This window comes from Hemitrygon akajei, chromosome 1 (genome assembly GCF_048418815.1).
Source record: "Hemitrygon akajei chromosome 1, sHemAka1.3, whole genome shotgun sequence".
NCBI classification, from domain to species: domain Eukaryota; kingdom Metazoa; phylum Chordata; class Chondrichthyes; order Myliobatiformes; family Dasyatidae; genus Hemitrygon; species Hemitrygon akajei.
Genome location: NC_133124.1, coordinates 213,682,003 through 213,699,518, shown reverse-complemented (window position 1 = coordinate 213,699,518; position 17,516 = coordinate 213,682,003). Strand labels below are relative to the sequence as shown.

The 17,516-nt window shown below is 47.9% G+C and overlaps 1 protein-coding gene across 5 annotated transcripts in view; it reads right to left on the bottom strand.

Annotated features, from left to right (window-relative positions):
* Positions 1 to 17,516, bottom strand: part of add2 (adducin 2 (beta)) — a 133,831-nt gene that overhangs the window by 23,672 nt on the left and 92,643 nt on the right. For all 5 annotated transcript variants that reach the window (XM_073060209.1, XM_073060228.1, XM_073060246.1 and 2 more), the window contains 4 exons: positions 15,548 to 15,691; positions 8,481 to 8,579; positions 5,868 to 6,044; positions 2,075 to 2,332 (listed from right to left, as the gene is read on the bottom strand). In XM_073060209.1, the coding sequence (XP_072916310.1) occupies positions 2,075 to 2,332; positions 5,868 to 6,044; positions 8,481 to 8,579; positions 15,548 to 15,691 (678 nt within the window). The remainder of the gene's footprint in view (positions 1 to 2,074; positions 2,333 to 5,867; positions 6,045 to 8,480; positions 8,580 to 15,547; positions 15,692 to 17,516) is intronic.

Genomic DNA, 17,516 nt, shown 5'->3' with positions numbered 1-17,516 from the left:
TCCCGGGTGCTGTATTTGCCCGCGGTCCCGCCCTCCTTTGTGCTTCCGGATTCAGCCGAGATGGGGAGTGCAAGGTGCCACACCTGATGCTGTTTACAGCCTCCTCCCATGGGCATCGTTGTTTTTGCATTAATGTTCACTCGTCACCTGAACCTGCACTTGCTGCTTAACCTGACAGACATGGAGCCTTGGCTCAGTTTGCTCAGTCTCTGTGTCTGCAGTTTCTCACTGATTCCGCTGTGATTCTCTGCGTCTACTGTGAATGCCCGCAAGAAAAAAGAATCTTAGGGGAGCATCGTGACATATCGTTCGTTCCTGATGTGTCTGTCTTTCCACGACCATGATTGGTCTTGGCAAATTTTTCTACAGAAGTGGTTTGCCATTGCTTTCTTCTGGCATTATCAATAATCTTCAGAGATTGTCTGCCTGGTGTCAGTGGTCTCATAACCAGGACTTGTGACATGCACCAGTTGCTCATACGGCCATCCACCACCTGCTCCCATGGTTTCAGCTGATCCTGTTCGGGGGGCTAAACTACACCTTGCCCGAGGGGTGACCCACAGGCTAGCAGAGGAAAGGAGTGCCTAACACCTCCTTTGCTAGAGACGTATCTCCCTCCCCCCCCCCCCCGACACCCCAGCATTACAGCACATGATGTAAAAATCACTGTAAGTTAAAATAAATAATGAAAAAGTGTAATAGTGAGGCAGTGTCCATGGACCATTCAAACATCTGACCTTGAAGGAGGAGAAGCTGTTCTTAAAACGTTTAATATCAATTGTCAGGCTCCTATACTGGTAGTAATGAGAAGAGAGCATGTCCCAGATGCTGGTGGTCCTTAATGATGGATGCTGCCTTTTTGAGGCACCAATTTTTGAAGGTGTTCATAATGGTGGGCTTTGACCTCTTACCTCTTCTCACCTGCCAATCACCTCCTCCTGGGTCCCCTCCCCTTCTCCTATAGTCTACTGTCCTCTCCTATCAGATTCCTTCCTCTCCAGCCCTTGACCTTTCCCACCCACCTGGCTCCACCTATCACCTTCTAGCTAGTCTCCTTCCCTTCCCTCCCCCTCTTTTTATTCTGGCACAATCCCCCTTCCTTCTCAGTTCTGAAGAGTTTCATCCCAAAACATTTCAGTTCCATAGATACTGCCTGACCTGCAGAGTTCCTCCAGCATTTTGGAGGGAAGAAGCACTTTATACCTCTCCTTCAGCAGAGACGTATCTCCATCCTGCCACCTTATATATAGACTTTGATAATACATTTACCTTAAACTTCGAGCTTTGAACATAGAGAAAACAGCAGGGTTACAGGCTGGTTGCCCCACCTTCCTGCAATAACCCCACTCCCTTTAATAAATAATAGTCTGCTAACCTGACTTGAGCACGTTCAGCAACTGGGCCTCCATGACTCTGCTGGGTAGGAAATTGGGAGGCTCAGTAGCCCAACGCCGTTACAGCGCCAGTGACCCGGGTTCAATTCTGCTGCTGTCTGAGAGGGGTTTATACGTTCTCCCGGTGACCACATGGGTTTCCTCCCACAGTCTGGACGCGCACGGATCAGCAGGTGAATTGGTCACGTTGGGATGTAATTGGCCTCTACTAGGAGGCCCACAACCTTGTCATCGGGTTTTGTGGCTTGTGTGCCTCAATGACCTGGAGGACGAAGTTGACTGGAGTCAGCGCTTTATGCGTTGGGTCTCGGTAGGGTCACCCGTGCCAGACAGGTGAAAGGATAGAGGCCAGACTAAGAATGATCTACTGGTCCTCCAGGTTCGGGGGCTCGGCTCAGGGCTAACAACCCTGACTGGTCAAGAAAAAAAAACTTGTTATGGAAACAGCAGTGAAGAATCCTACTATACCTGACAGTGACTGAGGACCCTGAGACACACTGGGACATGATAGAGAATATGGCCAAGAGCAGACAGGGTTAGCAGACTTTCATTGCTACCCCAAACACCGGTGGCGTAATGGGCAGTAAGTAATTGGGAGGTGCGTTGAGCCAGAAGGGCCTGTAACTGTGCTGGATTGCTGACTAACAATAAACAAATAGAATAACGATCCAGCTCCTTACCGCGGTCTTGGCCCGAGGACTACTGGGACCTCCCTGAGGCTCTTCGTTGGCACTGACGCGCAGGTAGGTGTTGGGGGAGTTGAGCCACCGGCTCTTCTCCTTCTGCTGCTTCTGACTGTGGTGCCTGAGCGGGTGGTGCGGGAGGTCGTCCTCCTCGAAGGTGAACGCGGTGACGGTGGCCGGGATCTCCACCTCGCTCTTGTGCCTGGTCTTCTCCTGGACGATCGGATGCCTGTACGCGTAGCCAGTTCGGTAGCCCTGGTGACACAAGGAAGGTCAGTAATGACAGTGACACACCTGCGTAGCCGGTGAGTTACACCTACCGCTGCTTCAATGACGCTGCCGCCAACTGTATGATCATGAGACCATAAGGTACAGGAGCAGAATTAGGCCACTCGGCCCATCGAGTCTGCTTCACCATTCCTTCATGGCTGATTTATTATCCCTCTCAATCCCATTCTTTTGGTTTCTCCCTGTAATCTTTCCCATCAAGCTCTGCTTTAAATATTCTCAATGACATGGTCTCCACAGCTGTCCATGGCAATAAATTCCACAGGTTCACCACTCTCGAGCTAAAGAAATTACTTCTCATCACAGTTCTAAATGAAGTCCCTCTGTTCTGAGGCTATTCCCTCTGGTGCTAGGTTCACCCTCTCCACATCCACATTTACTAGGTTTCTATAAGATCCCTCCTCATCCTCCTAGTCTCCAGTGAGTACAGGCACAGAGCCATCGCATGCTCATCATATCTTAACCCTTTCATTCATGGAATAATTCTCGTGAACCTCCTCTGGACCCTCTCCAATGCCAGCACATCTTTTCTTAGATAACAGGCCCAAAACTGCTCACAATACTCCAAGTGTGGTCTGACCTCATTAAACCTCAGTGTCACATCCTTACTCTTATATCCCAGTCCTCTCGAAATAAATGCTAACATTGCATTTGCCTTCCTTACCACTGACTCATGCGTTGGCGCGTGGCCTAGTGGGCAAGGCATCAGACTAGTAACCTGAAGGTCACTGGTTCGAGCCTCAGCCGAGGCAGCGTGTTTGTGTCCTTGAGCAAGGCACTTAACAACACATTGCTCTGCGATGACACTGGTGCCAAGCTGCATGGGTCCTAGTGCCCTTCCCTTGGACAACATCGGTGGTGTGGAGAGGGGAAGGCCTGCAGCTTGGGCAACTGCCGGTCTCCCATACAGGCCTGCGCCCTGGAAACTCCAGGCGCAGATCCATGGTCTCTCGAGACCGATGGATGCTACCACCACCACTGACTCAATCTGCAAACTAATCCAGCAAGGACAAGGACTCCCAAGTCCTTTTGCACCTGATTTTTGAATTTTGCTCCCGTTTAGAAAATAATCTATGCCTTTATTCTTTCTACCAAAGTGCATGACCATACACTTCTCTACACTATATTCCATCTGCCACTTCTTTGCCTGCTCTACCAATCTATTCAAGTCCTACTGAAGACTCCTTGCTTCCTCACCACTACCCGCTGCTCCACCTATCTTTGTATCGTCTGCAAATTTGGCCACAAAGCCATCAATTCCATCATCCAAATTGTTGACATACAATGTGGAAAGAAGTTGTCCCAATACCATCCCCTGTGGAACACCACTGGTCATCTGCAGCCAACCAGAATAGGCTCCCTTTATTCCCACTCTTTGCCTCCTGCCAGTCAACCAACCTTCTATTCATGCCACAATCTTTCCTGTAATACCATGGGCTCTCATCTCGTTAAGCAGCCTCATGTGTGGCCCCTTGTCAAAGGCCTTCTGAAAATCCAAGTAAACAACATCCACTGACTCTCCTTTGCCTATCCTGCCTGCTATTTCCTCAAAAAATTCCAACATATTTGTCAGGCATGATTTCCCCCTTAAAGAAACCATGTTGATTTTGGCCAGCCAGCACTATCATGCCCCTTCAAGTACCCCAAAACCTTGTCCTTAATAATGGACTCCAATATCTTCCCACAACTGAAGTCAAGCCACTGGCCTATCAATTCCTTTCTTCTGTCTCTCTCCTTTCTGAAAGAGTAAAGTGACATTTGCAATTTTCCAGTCCTCAGGAACCATTTCAGAATATAGCGATTCTTGAAAGATCATGCCTCGACAATCTTTTTGGCTCCCTCTTTCAGGACCCTGGGGTGTAGTCCATGTGGTCCACAAAAGTCCCCACACAAAGCTACAGAGAATTGTGCACAGCTGAAGTTCAAAGGACAACCCCGTTGAAACTGACTCATGGCCCGTGACCTCACTTCTGAGCTAGATGTTAATTTTTAACATTTATTTCGAGATACAGCACGGTAACAAGACCCTCTGACCCATCAAGCCCAAACCGCCCTATTACACCCATGTGACCAATTAGCCTACTAGCAGGCTTGTCTTTTGTAGGTGGGAGGAAACACATGCTCTCACGGGGAAAGCCTGCAGGTGCTGGAAATCCAGAGCAACACACTCAAATTGCCGGAGGAACTCAGCAGGTCACTCTGCATCTATGGAAATGAATAAACAGTCGACGTTTCGGGTCGAGGACTGAGAGGGAAGGGGGGAAAATGCCAGAATAAAAAGGTGGGGGGGGGGAGGGGAAAGAGGCTAGCTGGAAGGTGATAGGTGAAACCAGGTGGGTGGATAAGGTCAAAGGTTGGAGAGGAAGGAATCTGATAGGAGAGGAGAGTGAACCGTAGGAGAAAGGGAAGGAGGAGGGTCACGGGGGGGGGGGGGGGGTGGGGATGTAATAGACAGGTAAGAAGAGGTCAGAGTGGTGAATAGAGGAGGGGGGGGGTGAGAATTTGTTCACCAGAAGGAGAAATATATATTTATCCCATCAGGTTGAAGGGGATCCAGATTGAGGGTGGCCTCATCTCGGCACAAGAGGAGGCCAGGGACCGACACGTCAGAACAGGAATGGGAATTGAAATGTTTGTCCACCGGAAGTCCCACTTGAGGTGGATGGTGCAGAGGTTTTCCTTTCAAATATTAACAAGTTGTTTACGGCTACAAGGGCAAATTCAGTGGATGGAAGGCCCCTGGAGGAGTAGTGTAGAACAGAGGGTCTGAGGGGGTAGAGGACATAGTTTCCAGAAAACAGAATATGCTGAAAGCACTCAGCAGGTTAGGCAGTGTCTGTGGGGGGAGAGGGAGGGAGAGGAGGGAGGGAGAGAGGGGGAGGAGAGGGGGGAGAGAGGGGGGGAGGAGAGGGGGGAGAGAGGGGGGAGAGAGGGGAGAGGGGGAGAGGGGGGAGAGAGAGAGGGGGGGAGAGAGAGAGGGGAGGGAGAGAGAGAGGGGAGAGAGAGGGGGAGAGAGAGAGAGGGGAGAGAGAGAGAGGGGAGAGAGAGAGGGGGGAGAGAGAGAGGGGAAGAGAGAGGGGGGAGAGAGAGAGGGGGGAGAGAGAGAGGGGGGAGAGAGAGGGGGAGAGAGAGGGGAGAGAGAGGGGGGAGAGAGGGGGAGAGAGAGGGAGAGGGGGGAGAGAGAGAGGGAGAGGGGGGGAGAGAGGGGGGAGAGAGAGAGAGGGGGGAGAGGAGGGGGAGAGAGGGAGGGGGAGAGAGAGAGGGGGGGGAGAGAGAGAGGGGGGAGGAGAGAGAGGGGGAGAGAGAGAGGGGAGAGAGGGAGAGAGAGAGAGGGAGGGGGAGAGAGAGAGAGGGAGGGGGAGAGAGAAAGAGGGAGAGGGGGAGAGAGAGAGAGGGAGGGGGGAGAGAGAGAGAGAGGGAGGGGGAGAGAGAGAGGGGGGAGAGAGAGAGAGAGGGAGAGGGGGGGAGAGAACGAGAGAGAACTGCTCTTCACTTGACTCACCAGGTTGTCAAGCATCCTCATCAGCGCCTCAAACTCGTGCTCCCCAATTCTGCTCTTCTGCATTGGCCCGAAGGTAGTGCCCGCCCAGCCCACCGAGCCGAGTTCATGAGGTTTGTACTTGTCACGGTCCAGGAGGATGACGTTCTCTACTCCACCAGCGCTGGAGAGGGACGAGACCTGCCAGAAAGCAGCGAGAGGTCTTGCTCAGACACCCAAACCTTGCTCTGAGTGTAGACTGCACCCCAGCACAGCTCACCGCTCGTCTCTCACTCCGGACGGAATGAGCACACTCGCATTGTTAACGGTTCGGAGAAGGTTCACTGGGTTGCTTGCCCTGACAAGGAAATCACTCAGCACAAGAGCTCAGAAACAGGCCACTCGACCCCTGGTGGTTAATACTGAGGGTACGACGGCACTGAAAGCTGAGCTGCAATCAATGAACAGCAGGTATTGCTGTTGTCCAGCAGGTCCAAGGTCGAGAGGAGAGCTGGTGAGTATATTATTTTGTACTGCACTATACTGCTGCTGCAAAACAGTAAATTTCATGACGTACAGTGGGTAAGTGTTAATAAACCTGAATCTGATTCTAGTCTGTACCGATCTGTTACTCTGCCTAGTCCCATTGACCTGCACCCTACCACAGCCGTCCATATCCCTCCCATCCACGTACTTATCCACACTTTTCCTCAATATTGAAATCAAACCTGCATCCACCACTTGTGTTGGCAGCTCATTCCACACTCACACTACCCTCTGAGTGAAGAAGTTTCCCCCCTCAGGTTCCCCTTAAACTTTTCACCTTTCACCCTTAACCCTAACAAAGCGGCACGGTAACAGAGTGGTTAGTGCAAATCTGCTATAAGATTGGGGTTCGATTCCCGCCACTGCCTGTAAGGAGTTTGTACATATTTTTCCTGTGACTGTGTGGGTTCCCTCCGGGTATTCCGGTTTCTTCCCACGTTCCAGAGACGAATGGCTGAGGGTTGGCGGGTTGTGGGCATGCTATTTTGGCACTGGAAACGTGGCAACACCCACAGGCTTCCCAGCGCAATGCTCGCTGATCTGATTTGATGCAAATGACACATTTCACTGGGTTTCGATGTACTTGTGAAAAATAAAACCAATTTTTATCTCAGAAACACGAGAAAGTCTGCAGATGCTGGAAGTCCAAGCAACACACACAGAATGTTAGGGGAGCTCAGCAGGTCAGGCAGCGTCCATGGAGAGAAATAAACAGTCGACCTTTTGGGTCGAGACCCTTCATCAGGCCTGAAAAGGAAGTGGGGGGGTGGGGGGGGAGTCGATGCCAGAATTAAAAGGTAGGGGGAGGGGAAGGAGGATAGCGAGAAGCTGATAGGTAAAGTTAGGTGGATGGGAAAAGTAAAGGGCTGTAGAAGGAATCTGATAGGAGAGGAGAGTGGACCATGGGAGAAAAGGAAGGAGGAGAGGACCCAGGGCGAGGTAAGAAGATGTAAGAGGCCAGAGCTCTTATCTCGCGTTCTTTTCCAATCACATGACCTCTAGTTCTAGTCTCATCGAACCCCAATGTAAAAAGCCTACTTGCATTTATCCTCTCGGTACCCCTCATAATGTTGTATACCTCTATCAAATCTCCCCTCATTCTCCTGCTCTGCAGGGGGGGAAAAAGTTCTAACTTATTAAACCTTTCCCTATAACTCAGGTCCTAAGTCCCAGCAATACCCTTGTAAACTGTCTCAGCACTCCTTCAGCCTTATTGACATCTTTCCCACAGCGTCGGTAGGTGCAAGAACTGCACACAATACTCTTCATTAACGTCTTATAAAACTTCAACATGAGATGAAAGATTTTCTTTTAAAAATGATCTTATTTGCCACATGTAAATAGAAACATTGGAATATACAGTGAAATGTTTGCGTCATCAGCCAACGCGTTTCGAGGACGTGCCAGGGGCAGCCCACAGGCACTGACACACTTCCGGAGCCAGCATGGCCTGCCCACAACGCACTAACCCTAACTCTAGCCCGTGTGTCTTTGGAATGAGGAAGGAAAGCCGAGCACCCGGAGGAAACCCGCATGGACACAGGGAGAACGTACCAACTCCTCACAGGCGGCGACAGGAACTGAAACCCGACTGCTGGCACTGTGGAGCGTTGTGCTAACCGCCGTGCTACTCTGCACCCGTTATGCCACGTGATGCCACTTACACGAATGGCATCAGCACGTACAATCAAGCTTCTAGTTCCAGTGACTACAGTGTTAATATTTCAATAATATTTGAGCAATCTTGTATTTATATTAACATTGGTTGATAAAGCATTCTTGTTTGCTTAAATAATTCATTTCGAGTTATACGTATAAACACGTGAATTGCACAGGTTACCAGATGCGGGTGTGCCTCGCTTAAAGTAGACACAAAGTTAGACTCACATTTCAGACTCCCGTGTTGTCTTTGAATTAGTTTAATGTTTTGAAGTTACAAAACATGACATATGGGAACAGTTTACTTTGCCACCATGTTGAATGTTGCAGTTGACGCAACGGGGTTACATCTTGTTGTAGGGTAATTAATTGGCAAACCTACAAAGGAATCTAACGGGACCAGGAGCCAACCGTGCCCCACACATCCCTTACCTGTATCTCACAGGCCGATTGAAGGTGGTAAATTTTGTAGAAGGCCTCTTCCACAGTCTCACCGAGTGCTACCAGACCATGATTCCTTAGAAGTAGCACCTAAGAGAAAGATGATTAAAAATGCACATCAGTTCTCAACAACCAAATCCCTCTGCAGTTGGGTGTTTTCTGCACAGAACACAGTGGTGGGAGTGCCAGCAGCCCTTTCCATCTGGAACATTATCAGCTGGGAACTGGCCTTGGCTGCAGGTTTCCAGTGTTTGCAGTACAACCTTGGAACAGATTTACAGCAAGATCATACATTAAGTATTTAATGCCATGTTTACTTTGAGACACAGCACAGTAACAGGCCTTTCCGGCTCAACAAACCCACACCGCTCAATTATACCCATATGACCAATTAACTTACTCACTTACGCCTTTAGGATCTGGGAGGAAACCAGAGCATCGGGAGGAAACCCACGCGGTCACTGGGAGAGCGTACGAGCCCCTTGCAGAGAGTGGCGGGTATCGAACTCACGTAGCTGCCGCTGTAACAGCGCTACGCTGACCGTGCCGCCCCCAGAGCCCGACATGCTCGATGCTCTGTAGACCAGGCCCACGTTCCTCGAGTGACCAGCAATCTTGGATTGGTTGGTGCTGTCCAATATTCAGGCCCAGCACGGACGCCGTGGGCCGAAGGGCCTGTTTCCGTGACGAGTTAGCCCTTGGTTCGCCCTGTATTCTGTGAGTTCCAAGAAGCAGTGAGACCTCCTACACAGCCTGCCCACTCTTAGGAAGCCCTAACACTGCCTGAGGTCTTTGAATTACAGGCGCATTGCACGAAAGCTGAGAGGAAGTCACCAGCCGCTACACGTTCTGTACAGGTCATGTCCTCCAGAGCTGCAAAAGTCACAGCAGCAAGTTCCCTGAGCACGATTAATTCTTCACCTGTCTTTGCAATGGTGCTAAGTGCTGTGGCTTTTCATCCACTATATCCCATCAAAACTCTTTCTGTCTTGTCACGTTCAAATTAAGTACATCATCAAAGAAAACCTAAACTACCCTGAGATTCATTTTCTTACAGGGAGAACAAATAGAACCAATGAAAAGCTACACAAACACAAAAAGATCAAAAGTAATAATACACTCAGAGGCCAATTTATTAGGTACAGCTGCTTATTAATGCAATTATCAAATCAACCAATCACATGGCATAACTCAATGCATAAAAGCACGCAGACATGGTCAAGAGGTTCAATTGTTGTTCAAACCAACAGAATGGGGGAAAAAATGTGATCTCAGTGACTTTGACCGTGGAATGATTGTTGGTGCCAGATGGGGTGGTTTGAGTATCTCAGAAACCGCTGACCTCTGGGATTTTCACCCAAGATCATCTCTAGGGTTTTACAGAGAATGGTGCGAAAAACAAAAAAACTTCCAGTGAGTGGCAGCTCTGTGGGCAGAAAATGAACACCTTGTTAATAAGGAAGGTCGGAAGAGAATGGCCAGACTGGTTCAAGCTGACAGGAATGTGACTGTAACTCAAATTATGCAATACTGTGCAATACTACCATCACTTCTTATCTGGACGATGTGAATGTGCACCCATTACTGTATAATATTGTGGTAATTCTTGCACCACCGTCTTCAGTGTGAACTTGTAAATCTTGTTTATCTTATTTTTAAGGAAACTTTTTTTTATTCCTCTTACTTCTCTTCTGATATGTATACCTGTGCGCTTGTAATGCTACTGTGACACTGCCATTTCCTCTGGGATCAATAAAGTACCTATCTGTCTCGAATAACTACGTGTTGCAACAGTGGTGTGCTGAGGAGCATTTGTGAACACACAACATGTCGAACCTTGAAGTGGACGGGCTACAGCAGCAGCAGACCACGAACATACACTCAGTGACAACTTTATTAGCTACGGGAGGTACCTAATAAAGTGGTCACTGAGTGTAAATAGATAATATTGAGAACACAGAGCTGTAGAATCCTTGTATGAGGGGTGATTGATAAGTTCGTGGCCTAAAGTAGAAGCAGATGAGTTATTAACTTCAAACTTTCTGCATGATCACTCAAACTGCATGTGCATGGAACGAGAGCTGTATAACTCATCTCCTTCTACCTTAGGCCACGAACTGATCAATCACCCATCTGTGGACACTTTCTGGAGGTCCAAGATCCGTATGCTCTATGACCGCTGGACTAAGTGTGTAAATGTAGAAGGGGATTATGTTGAAAAAATAAATGTGCTAGGTTTTCTAAAATTGACTCTTTCTACCTTAGGCCACAAACTTATCAATCACCCCTCGTAAGTGTGTCTATAGGTTGTGGAATCAGTTCAGCGTTGAGGTGAGTGATGTTATCCACACTGATTCAGGAACCTGACGGTATTATCACTTAGGTTGCTACCAGTGAATGTAGTTAGTAACAGAAACCTGATGGATGGATTTAAACTGCAAGCAATGGGACAGACTGCAGGGTCCCAGGGGGCACTGAGCTGAAGAGGAAAGGGCGGTGACAGATGGGGTGACAGATTGTAAGGAGGGATCGTGGTTGAGGTTACTTGAAGGAGAGTTTGAAAGGAAGACAATTGATTTCAGAGCTGTGAATGAAAGGATACGAGGCAGGGAAGGGTAGGAGACAGGGATGGGTGCTGGGACCACTGCTCTGTGGCCAGAGTAGTAACTTAAACACACTGTGAAAATGACCAAATTTGCAGATGACAGCCGCGTGAAGACAGCATTTAGAATGCTGGTCGACAAGAGCGAGGGAAGTGATTCAGGAAAGGCGGCTAACAGGGCGGACAAGTGGCAGATGGAATTACTGAAATGGTACAATTTGTCAGAAGGACAAAGGAGAAACTGCACAATGTAAAATTTGTAAAGGGTGTTCCGGTACAGGACATCCTATGTCTACACGTGCTTAAATATCAGGGCAGAGTAAGGGTGAATAAATTCCAATGGATACTGGGATTCAATGACAATGGTCGAGTACAGGGAGTTTATATTGAAACTGTCTTCGTACACAACTAGAGTGCTGCATCCATTTCTGGGCACCGCACTTTGGTAAAGATGTGAAGATCTATCAGGGTTCAGACAGTTTTTGATAGATAATGGTTATCTTTTGGTTATAGGAATCAAAAAATTTTCAGGATTTATCGCGTGTATAGCAAAACCTATGCTGAAATATGTCATTTGCGTTAACAACCAACACACCCGAGGATGTGCTGGGGGCAGCCCGCAAGTGCCCCCACACATTTTGACGCCAACACAGCATGCCCGCCTGCTCAGCAGAACAACACACAACGCAGCAAGCAACAAAGCTACAACAGCCAACCAATAAACAGAAGAGATTCTGCAGATGCTGGAAATCCAGAGCACCACACACACAAAATGCTGCAGCAACTCAGCAGGTCAGGCAGCTTCTACGGAAATGAATAAACCATCCACATTTCAGGTCGAGACCCTTCTTCAGGAATGGGGGAAGATGACAGAATAAAAAGTGGAGGGGGGGGGAAGGAAAGGAGGATAGCTGGAAGGTGATAGGCGAAGCCAGGTGGGTAGGGAAGATAAAGGGCTGGAGAGGAAGGAATCTGATGGGAGAGGAGAGTGGACCATGGAAGAAAGAGAAGGAGGAGGAAAAGATGGAGCTCCTTGTTTCACAATAAACTCTTTGTGGTGCTCAGACGTAGCTGCCTTGTGCACCCTTTTCCCCCTGACCTGGAACATCTAATGATTAAATGCTGACCATTTGACTCACAAGAGACCTGACCACAGTTTACACACCACCGAAGGCCAATGTTAAGCAGGTATTCACAGTACTAAGTGCCACCATCAGCAAATAAGAAACAGCTATCTTCCACCTTTCAAACCATTGTCAGGGATTTCAATCCGGCCTGTTTGAAGAAATCGCTGCCCAAGTTATCATCTACCTATCACCTGCAGCACAAAGGGTCACAACACACTCCATTACACTACGATGTGGAACGCCTACCGTCCCATGCCTTGACTGCATTTTGAGGAATCTGACCTCCTCCCCCTGCAAACAGGCAAAGGCTAAAGAGCGAGACCCCAGAGATAAGGACAACAAGGAGGTAGCCGCGGGAGGCAGAGGAGCAACTATTGGAACTGCTTTGAGTTGGTGGACTAGGTCACGTTTAAGGGCTTATCAGAGGAACTGAATGAATATGCCACGGTTGTCACGGGCTTTATAAAAACAGCCGTAGATGAGTGTGTCCCCGCAAAATCATTCAGGATCTTCTCCTTCCAGAAGCCCTGGATGAACCATAATTTCCGCAATCTGCTGATGGCCAGATCAGTGCCATCCAGGTGTGCCGACCAAGTGAATTACAAGAGGTCCAGGTGGAACCTTTGGAAAGTCATCTCACATGCGAAGTGGCAATTCTGGACCAAACTTGAATCACTCAAGAATGCTCGACAGCTGTGGCAGGGCTTGAATGCTATCACCTCCTACGAAGTGAAACCAAACAACATTGGTGACAACAAGGCTTCTCTCCCAGATGAACTCAATGCCTTCTATGCTCGCTTTGACCATCAAAACATGGAGGAACCATCATGAACTCCCAAAGACCCCAATGACCCTGTAATTTCAGTATCTGAGGCAGATGTGCGACCATCCTTCAGGAGGGCGAACTCACAGAATCCGTCTGGTCCAGATGGGGTACCTGGCCCAGTACTAAAGATCTGTGCTGATCAACTGGCTTGAGCGTTCACTGATATCTTTAACCTCTCAGACCAGCAGTCTGAGGTATCCATTTGCTTCAAGCAGGCTTCAATTACACTGGTGGCTAAAGAGAACATGGTAACCTATGTCAATGACTATCATCCAGTAGTACTTACATCCACTGTGATGAAGTGCTTTGAGAAGTTGGAGATGAAACACATCAACTTCTGCCTGAGAAGTGACTTGGATCCAGTCCAATTTGCCTACTGTCACAACAGGTCAAACAGCAGATGCCCTTTCATTGGCTCTTCACTCAACTCTGGAATATCTGGACAGTGAAGATGCATATATCAGGATGCTCTTCATTGACTGCATTGCATTCACACCATCATCCCCTCAGAACTAATCAATAAGCTCCAAGACTCGGGCCTCAATACCTCTTTGTGCAACTGGATTCTCGATTTCCTCACCTGCTGACCCCGGTCAGTTCAGATTGACAACAACACCTCCTCCACAATCACCATCAGTATTGGTGCACAACAAGGCTCTGTGCTTAGCCCCCGGCTCTACTTTATACTTATGACATGAGATGATTTGGCAAGTCATCTAAAACGTTAACAAACTTCTGTAGATGTGCAGTGGAGTGTACATTGACTGGTTGGATCACAGCCTGGTATGGAAACACCAATACCCTTGAACAGAAATGAAGCCCCGTCCACCACTGAGCACACCTACATGGAGCAGTGCTGCAGGAAATCATTATCCATCATCAAGGACCCCAATCACACAGGTCATACTCTCTTCTCACTGCTGTCACCAGGAAGGAAGTACAGGACCCACACCACCAGGTTCAGCAACAGTTATTACCTCCTCAACCATCAGGCTCTTGAACCAAATGAGATAACTTCACTCACCCCAACACTGAACTGTTCACACAACCTACAGACTCACTTTCAAGGACTCTTCATCTCATGTTAGCGATATTTATTGCTTATTTATTCATTATTATTACTTTGATTGTTTTTTGTTATTTCTTTGCATTTACTGTGAATGCCTGCAAAAAGTGAATCTCAGGGTGTATATGGTGACATATAAGTACCTTTGATAATAATAAATTTACTTTGAACCTGATGGTGTGGGACCTCAGGCTCCTGTACTCCTGCCTGGTGGTAGTAGTGAGAAGGGAGAGTGGTCTGGATGGTGGGGGGTTCTTGATAATGGACGCTGCTTTCCTGTGGCAGTGCTCCTTGTAAATACACCCAATGGTGGAGTGGGCTTTGCCTATGATGGACTGGGTTGTACCCACTACTTTCTGTAAACTTTTCCATTCCTGGACATAGGTATTTCAATGCAACCAGTCAGAATACTTTGCACCTATAGCAGTTTGTCAAAGTTTTAGGTGAATGCTGAACTTACACAAACCTAGCAAAGGAGTACAGGAGGAGAAGAGATAGACAAGATTGTGGTGGGGTGACAGAGGAGATACAGCTGGAACCTTGACCTTGATGGTTCAAAGATTGATGACACATAATTTAAAGCTGCTGTTGAGTGACTCAGTCTAAGTGGGATATTGAGGCAACCAAGAGCGTTTGTTTGTTAAGTGCCATGTTGTATGAAGTGGACGATCATCCTCTTTCCACAATCATGATTGTTCTTGGTAAATTTTTCTACATAAGTGGTTTGCCATTGCCTTCTTCTGGGCTGTGCTTTTAAAAGACGGGTGACCCCAGTCATTATCAATGCTCTTCAGAGATTGTCTGCCTGTAGTCAATGGTCACATAACCAGGACTTGTGATATGCACCAGCTGCTCGTACGACCATCCACCACCTGCTCCCATGACTTCACCTGACCCTGATCGGGGGCTAAGCAGGTGCTACACCTTGCCCAAGGATGACCTGCAGGCCAGCAGAGGGAAGGGCGTCTTACACCTCCTTTGTTAGAGACGTATCTTCACCCTGCCACCCAAACCAAGAGCGAACAGGTGAAATGTTAAAGGATGAGGATATACAGGAAAGATGCCGACTTTAACCAGAGCTGCAGTGGCTGAGTGGTTAAGGTGTTGGACTTGAAATACAATGGAGATTCCTCCAGCATGTTCAGTGCTCAGAGTACAATCACCAATGACCAGACCACCAACTACCGCTGATACTTTTTTCTTGACTAGTAAGGGTGCAAAGGTTATGGAGAGAAGGGAGGAGAATGGAATGAGAGGGGAAGTAAATCAGCCATTATCGAACAGGGAGCATATGCTATGGGACAAATGGCCTAATTCTTCTCCTACATCTTATGGTCTTATAGTGCCCATTCAGTAACCAGAAGTTTCAAAAATTTCTGAAAGGGAAGAAAGAAAATTCAGCATAAAATTGAGTGATAAATATGTGGGGACAAGTACCTTGCACGTAGGCCCCAGGCATTTCTGCAGCTGGATTCTATCTTCCTCTGTATCAGGTGCTCCATTATATTCATAATAGGCCACATCTCCAACCAGCAAGGCTTCATGGGATAAAGGCAGAAGACCACATTTCATGGCTGAAACCTAGAGGGCAATTAGGAGAAGATTAGAGGAAGCAAGAGATCCCATTGTTCATGCATATCCTGAAGGCTCATGTCTTTACCTACGGTGTTCCTAACAGTGAACATCACCAACAGCCTATCCTGGTCTAACCACAGAGACCTCACAGCCAAGAGATCTCACCAACGCCTCTATATCCTCAGGGGGCTAAAGAAATTTGGCATGCTGTTGTTGACCTCTTCTTTGCTGTTGACTCTTCCCAGTTTTCATCAATGTATCATAGAAAGCATTCTATCCAGGTGCATCACATCTTGCTATGGCAACTGCTCGGCCTGAGACTGCAAGAAACTGCAAACTTGTGGACCCGTGGAAACCAGCCTCCCCGCTATGGACACTGTCTACACTTCTTGCTGCCTCAGTAAAGCAGCCAGCAGAATCAAAGACCCCACCCACCCCAGACAATCTCTCCTCTCCCATCAGGCAGGAGATGCAAAGACCTGAAAGAGTGTACCACCAGGCTCAAGGACAGCATCTACCCCACTGTTAGTTTCCTGGTAATGATAAATTGGATTCCCAATCTCTCAATCTACCTAGTTATAATCTTATACCTTACTGTTTACCTGCACTGAACTTTTCCTAAAGCTGTTACACTTTATTCTCCATTGTTAGTGTTTTACCTTGTTCCACCTCAATGCACTGTGGAATGATTTGACCTGTACGAATAGTACGCATGACCAGCTTTTCACTATACCTCAGTACATGAGACAATAATAAATCAATTTCAATTCCAAATCCATATCCAAGAGGCAGATACTGCTCACACAGTTAGTAGTGATGGGAAGGGCTGACCGGCCAACTTTGAGCTGCGGCTGTGATGCAATTGAGCTTCGAAAGAGTGTGCAGCAACTTCCTCTGAGGGATGCAGCAGTGGGTTGCCCGTTCAGCTGCCGAGCAGTGCGACAGTCAGTGTTGCCAGTGGCCCTCAGGATCTGCTAAGGGACAAACACAAGGCTGTGGCCTTCACTCCCTCCACAGCCGAGCCCCAGAAGGAAGGCGGTAGAGAGGAAGATGACACTCCAGGAACCAACATAAAGCTGAGCAGCTTTTGATGCAGGGGAACTGAGATTTGACTTGTCCTTGAATAAATTACTCTTGGTGGAAAGCTGAAATAACAGCGAAAAAGCCAGAAAGGCTCAGCAGGTTGGTCAGCATATACATGGAGATAAAGTGACAGAGGTAACATTTCAGGACAAAAACAGAATGAAAAAATAGAGCGCCCCAGGAATCCAATAGAAATTCAGAAAGTGTTGGGTACACCCAGCAGATCTGGGAGTAAATATGAGAAAGTCATAGCAAGAGACACAAAATGCTGGAGGATCTCTGTAGGTCAGAGAGTATCTATTGAATCAAGGGTGCCAAGATCAGGATGGAGGAGCAACACCTTATATTCTGCCTGGGTAGCCTTCAACCTGATGAGAAGAGGCAAGAGGCCAGAGTGGGGAACAGAGGAAGGTGGGGGGGGGGGGGGGAATGATTTTTTTTTAAACCAGAAAGTGAAATCAATATTCATGCCATCAGGCTTCATCATGGCACAAGAGGAGGCCATGGACTGACATGTCAGAACAGAAATGGGAAAGGTAATTAAAATGTTGGGCCACTGGGGAGTTCCATTTTTGGTGGATGGAATGGAGGTGCTCAAAGTTAAGTTGTAGAGAAGATAGGGAGGAACAGATAGAACAAAGGGAATATCTGTTATAGGGTGAGGCCAAAGTTGCCATAGGGAGGAGTGTAACCTGACAAATGGGGTCAGTTAGTGTATCCTAGCTTTATAAAGATAAAGATTGGCTTA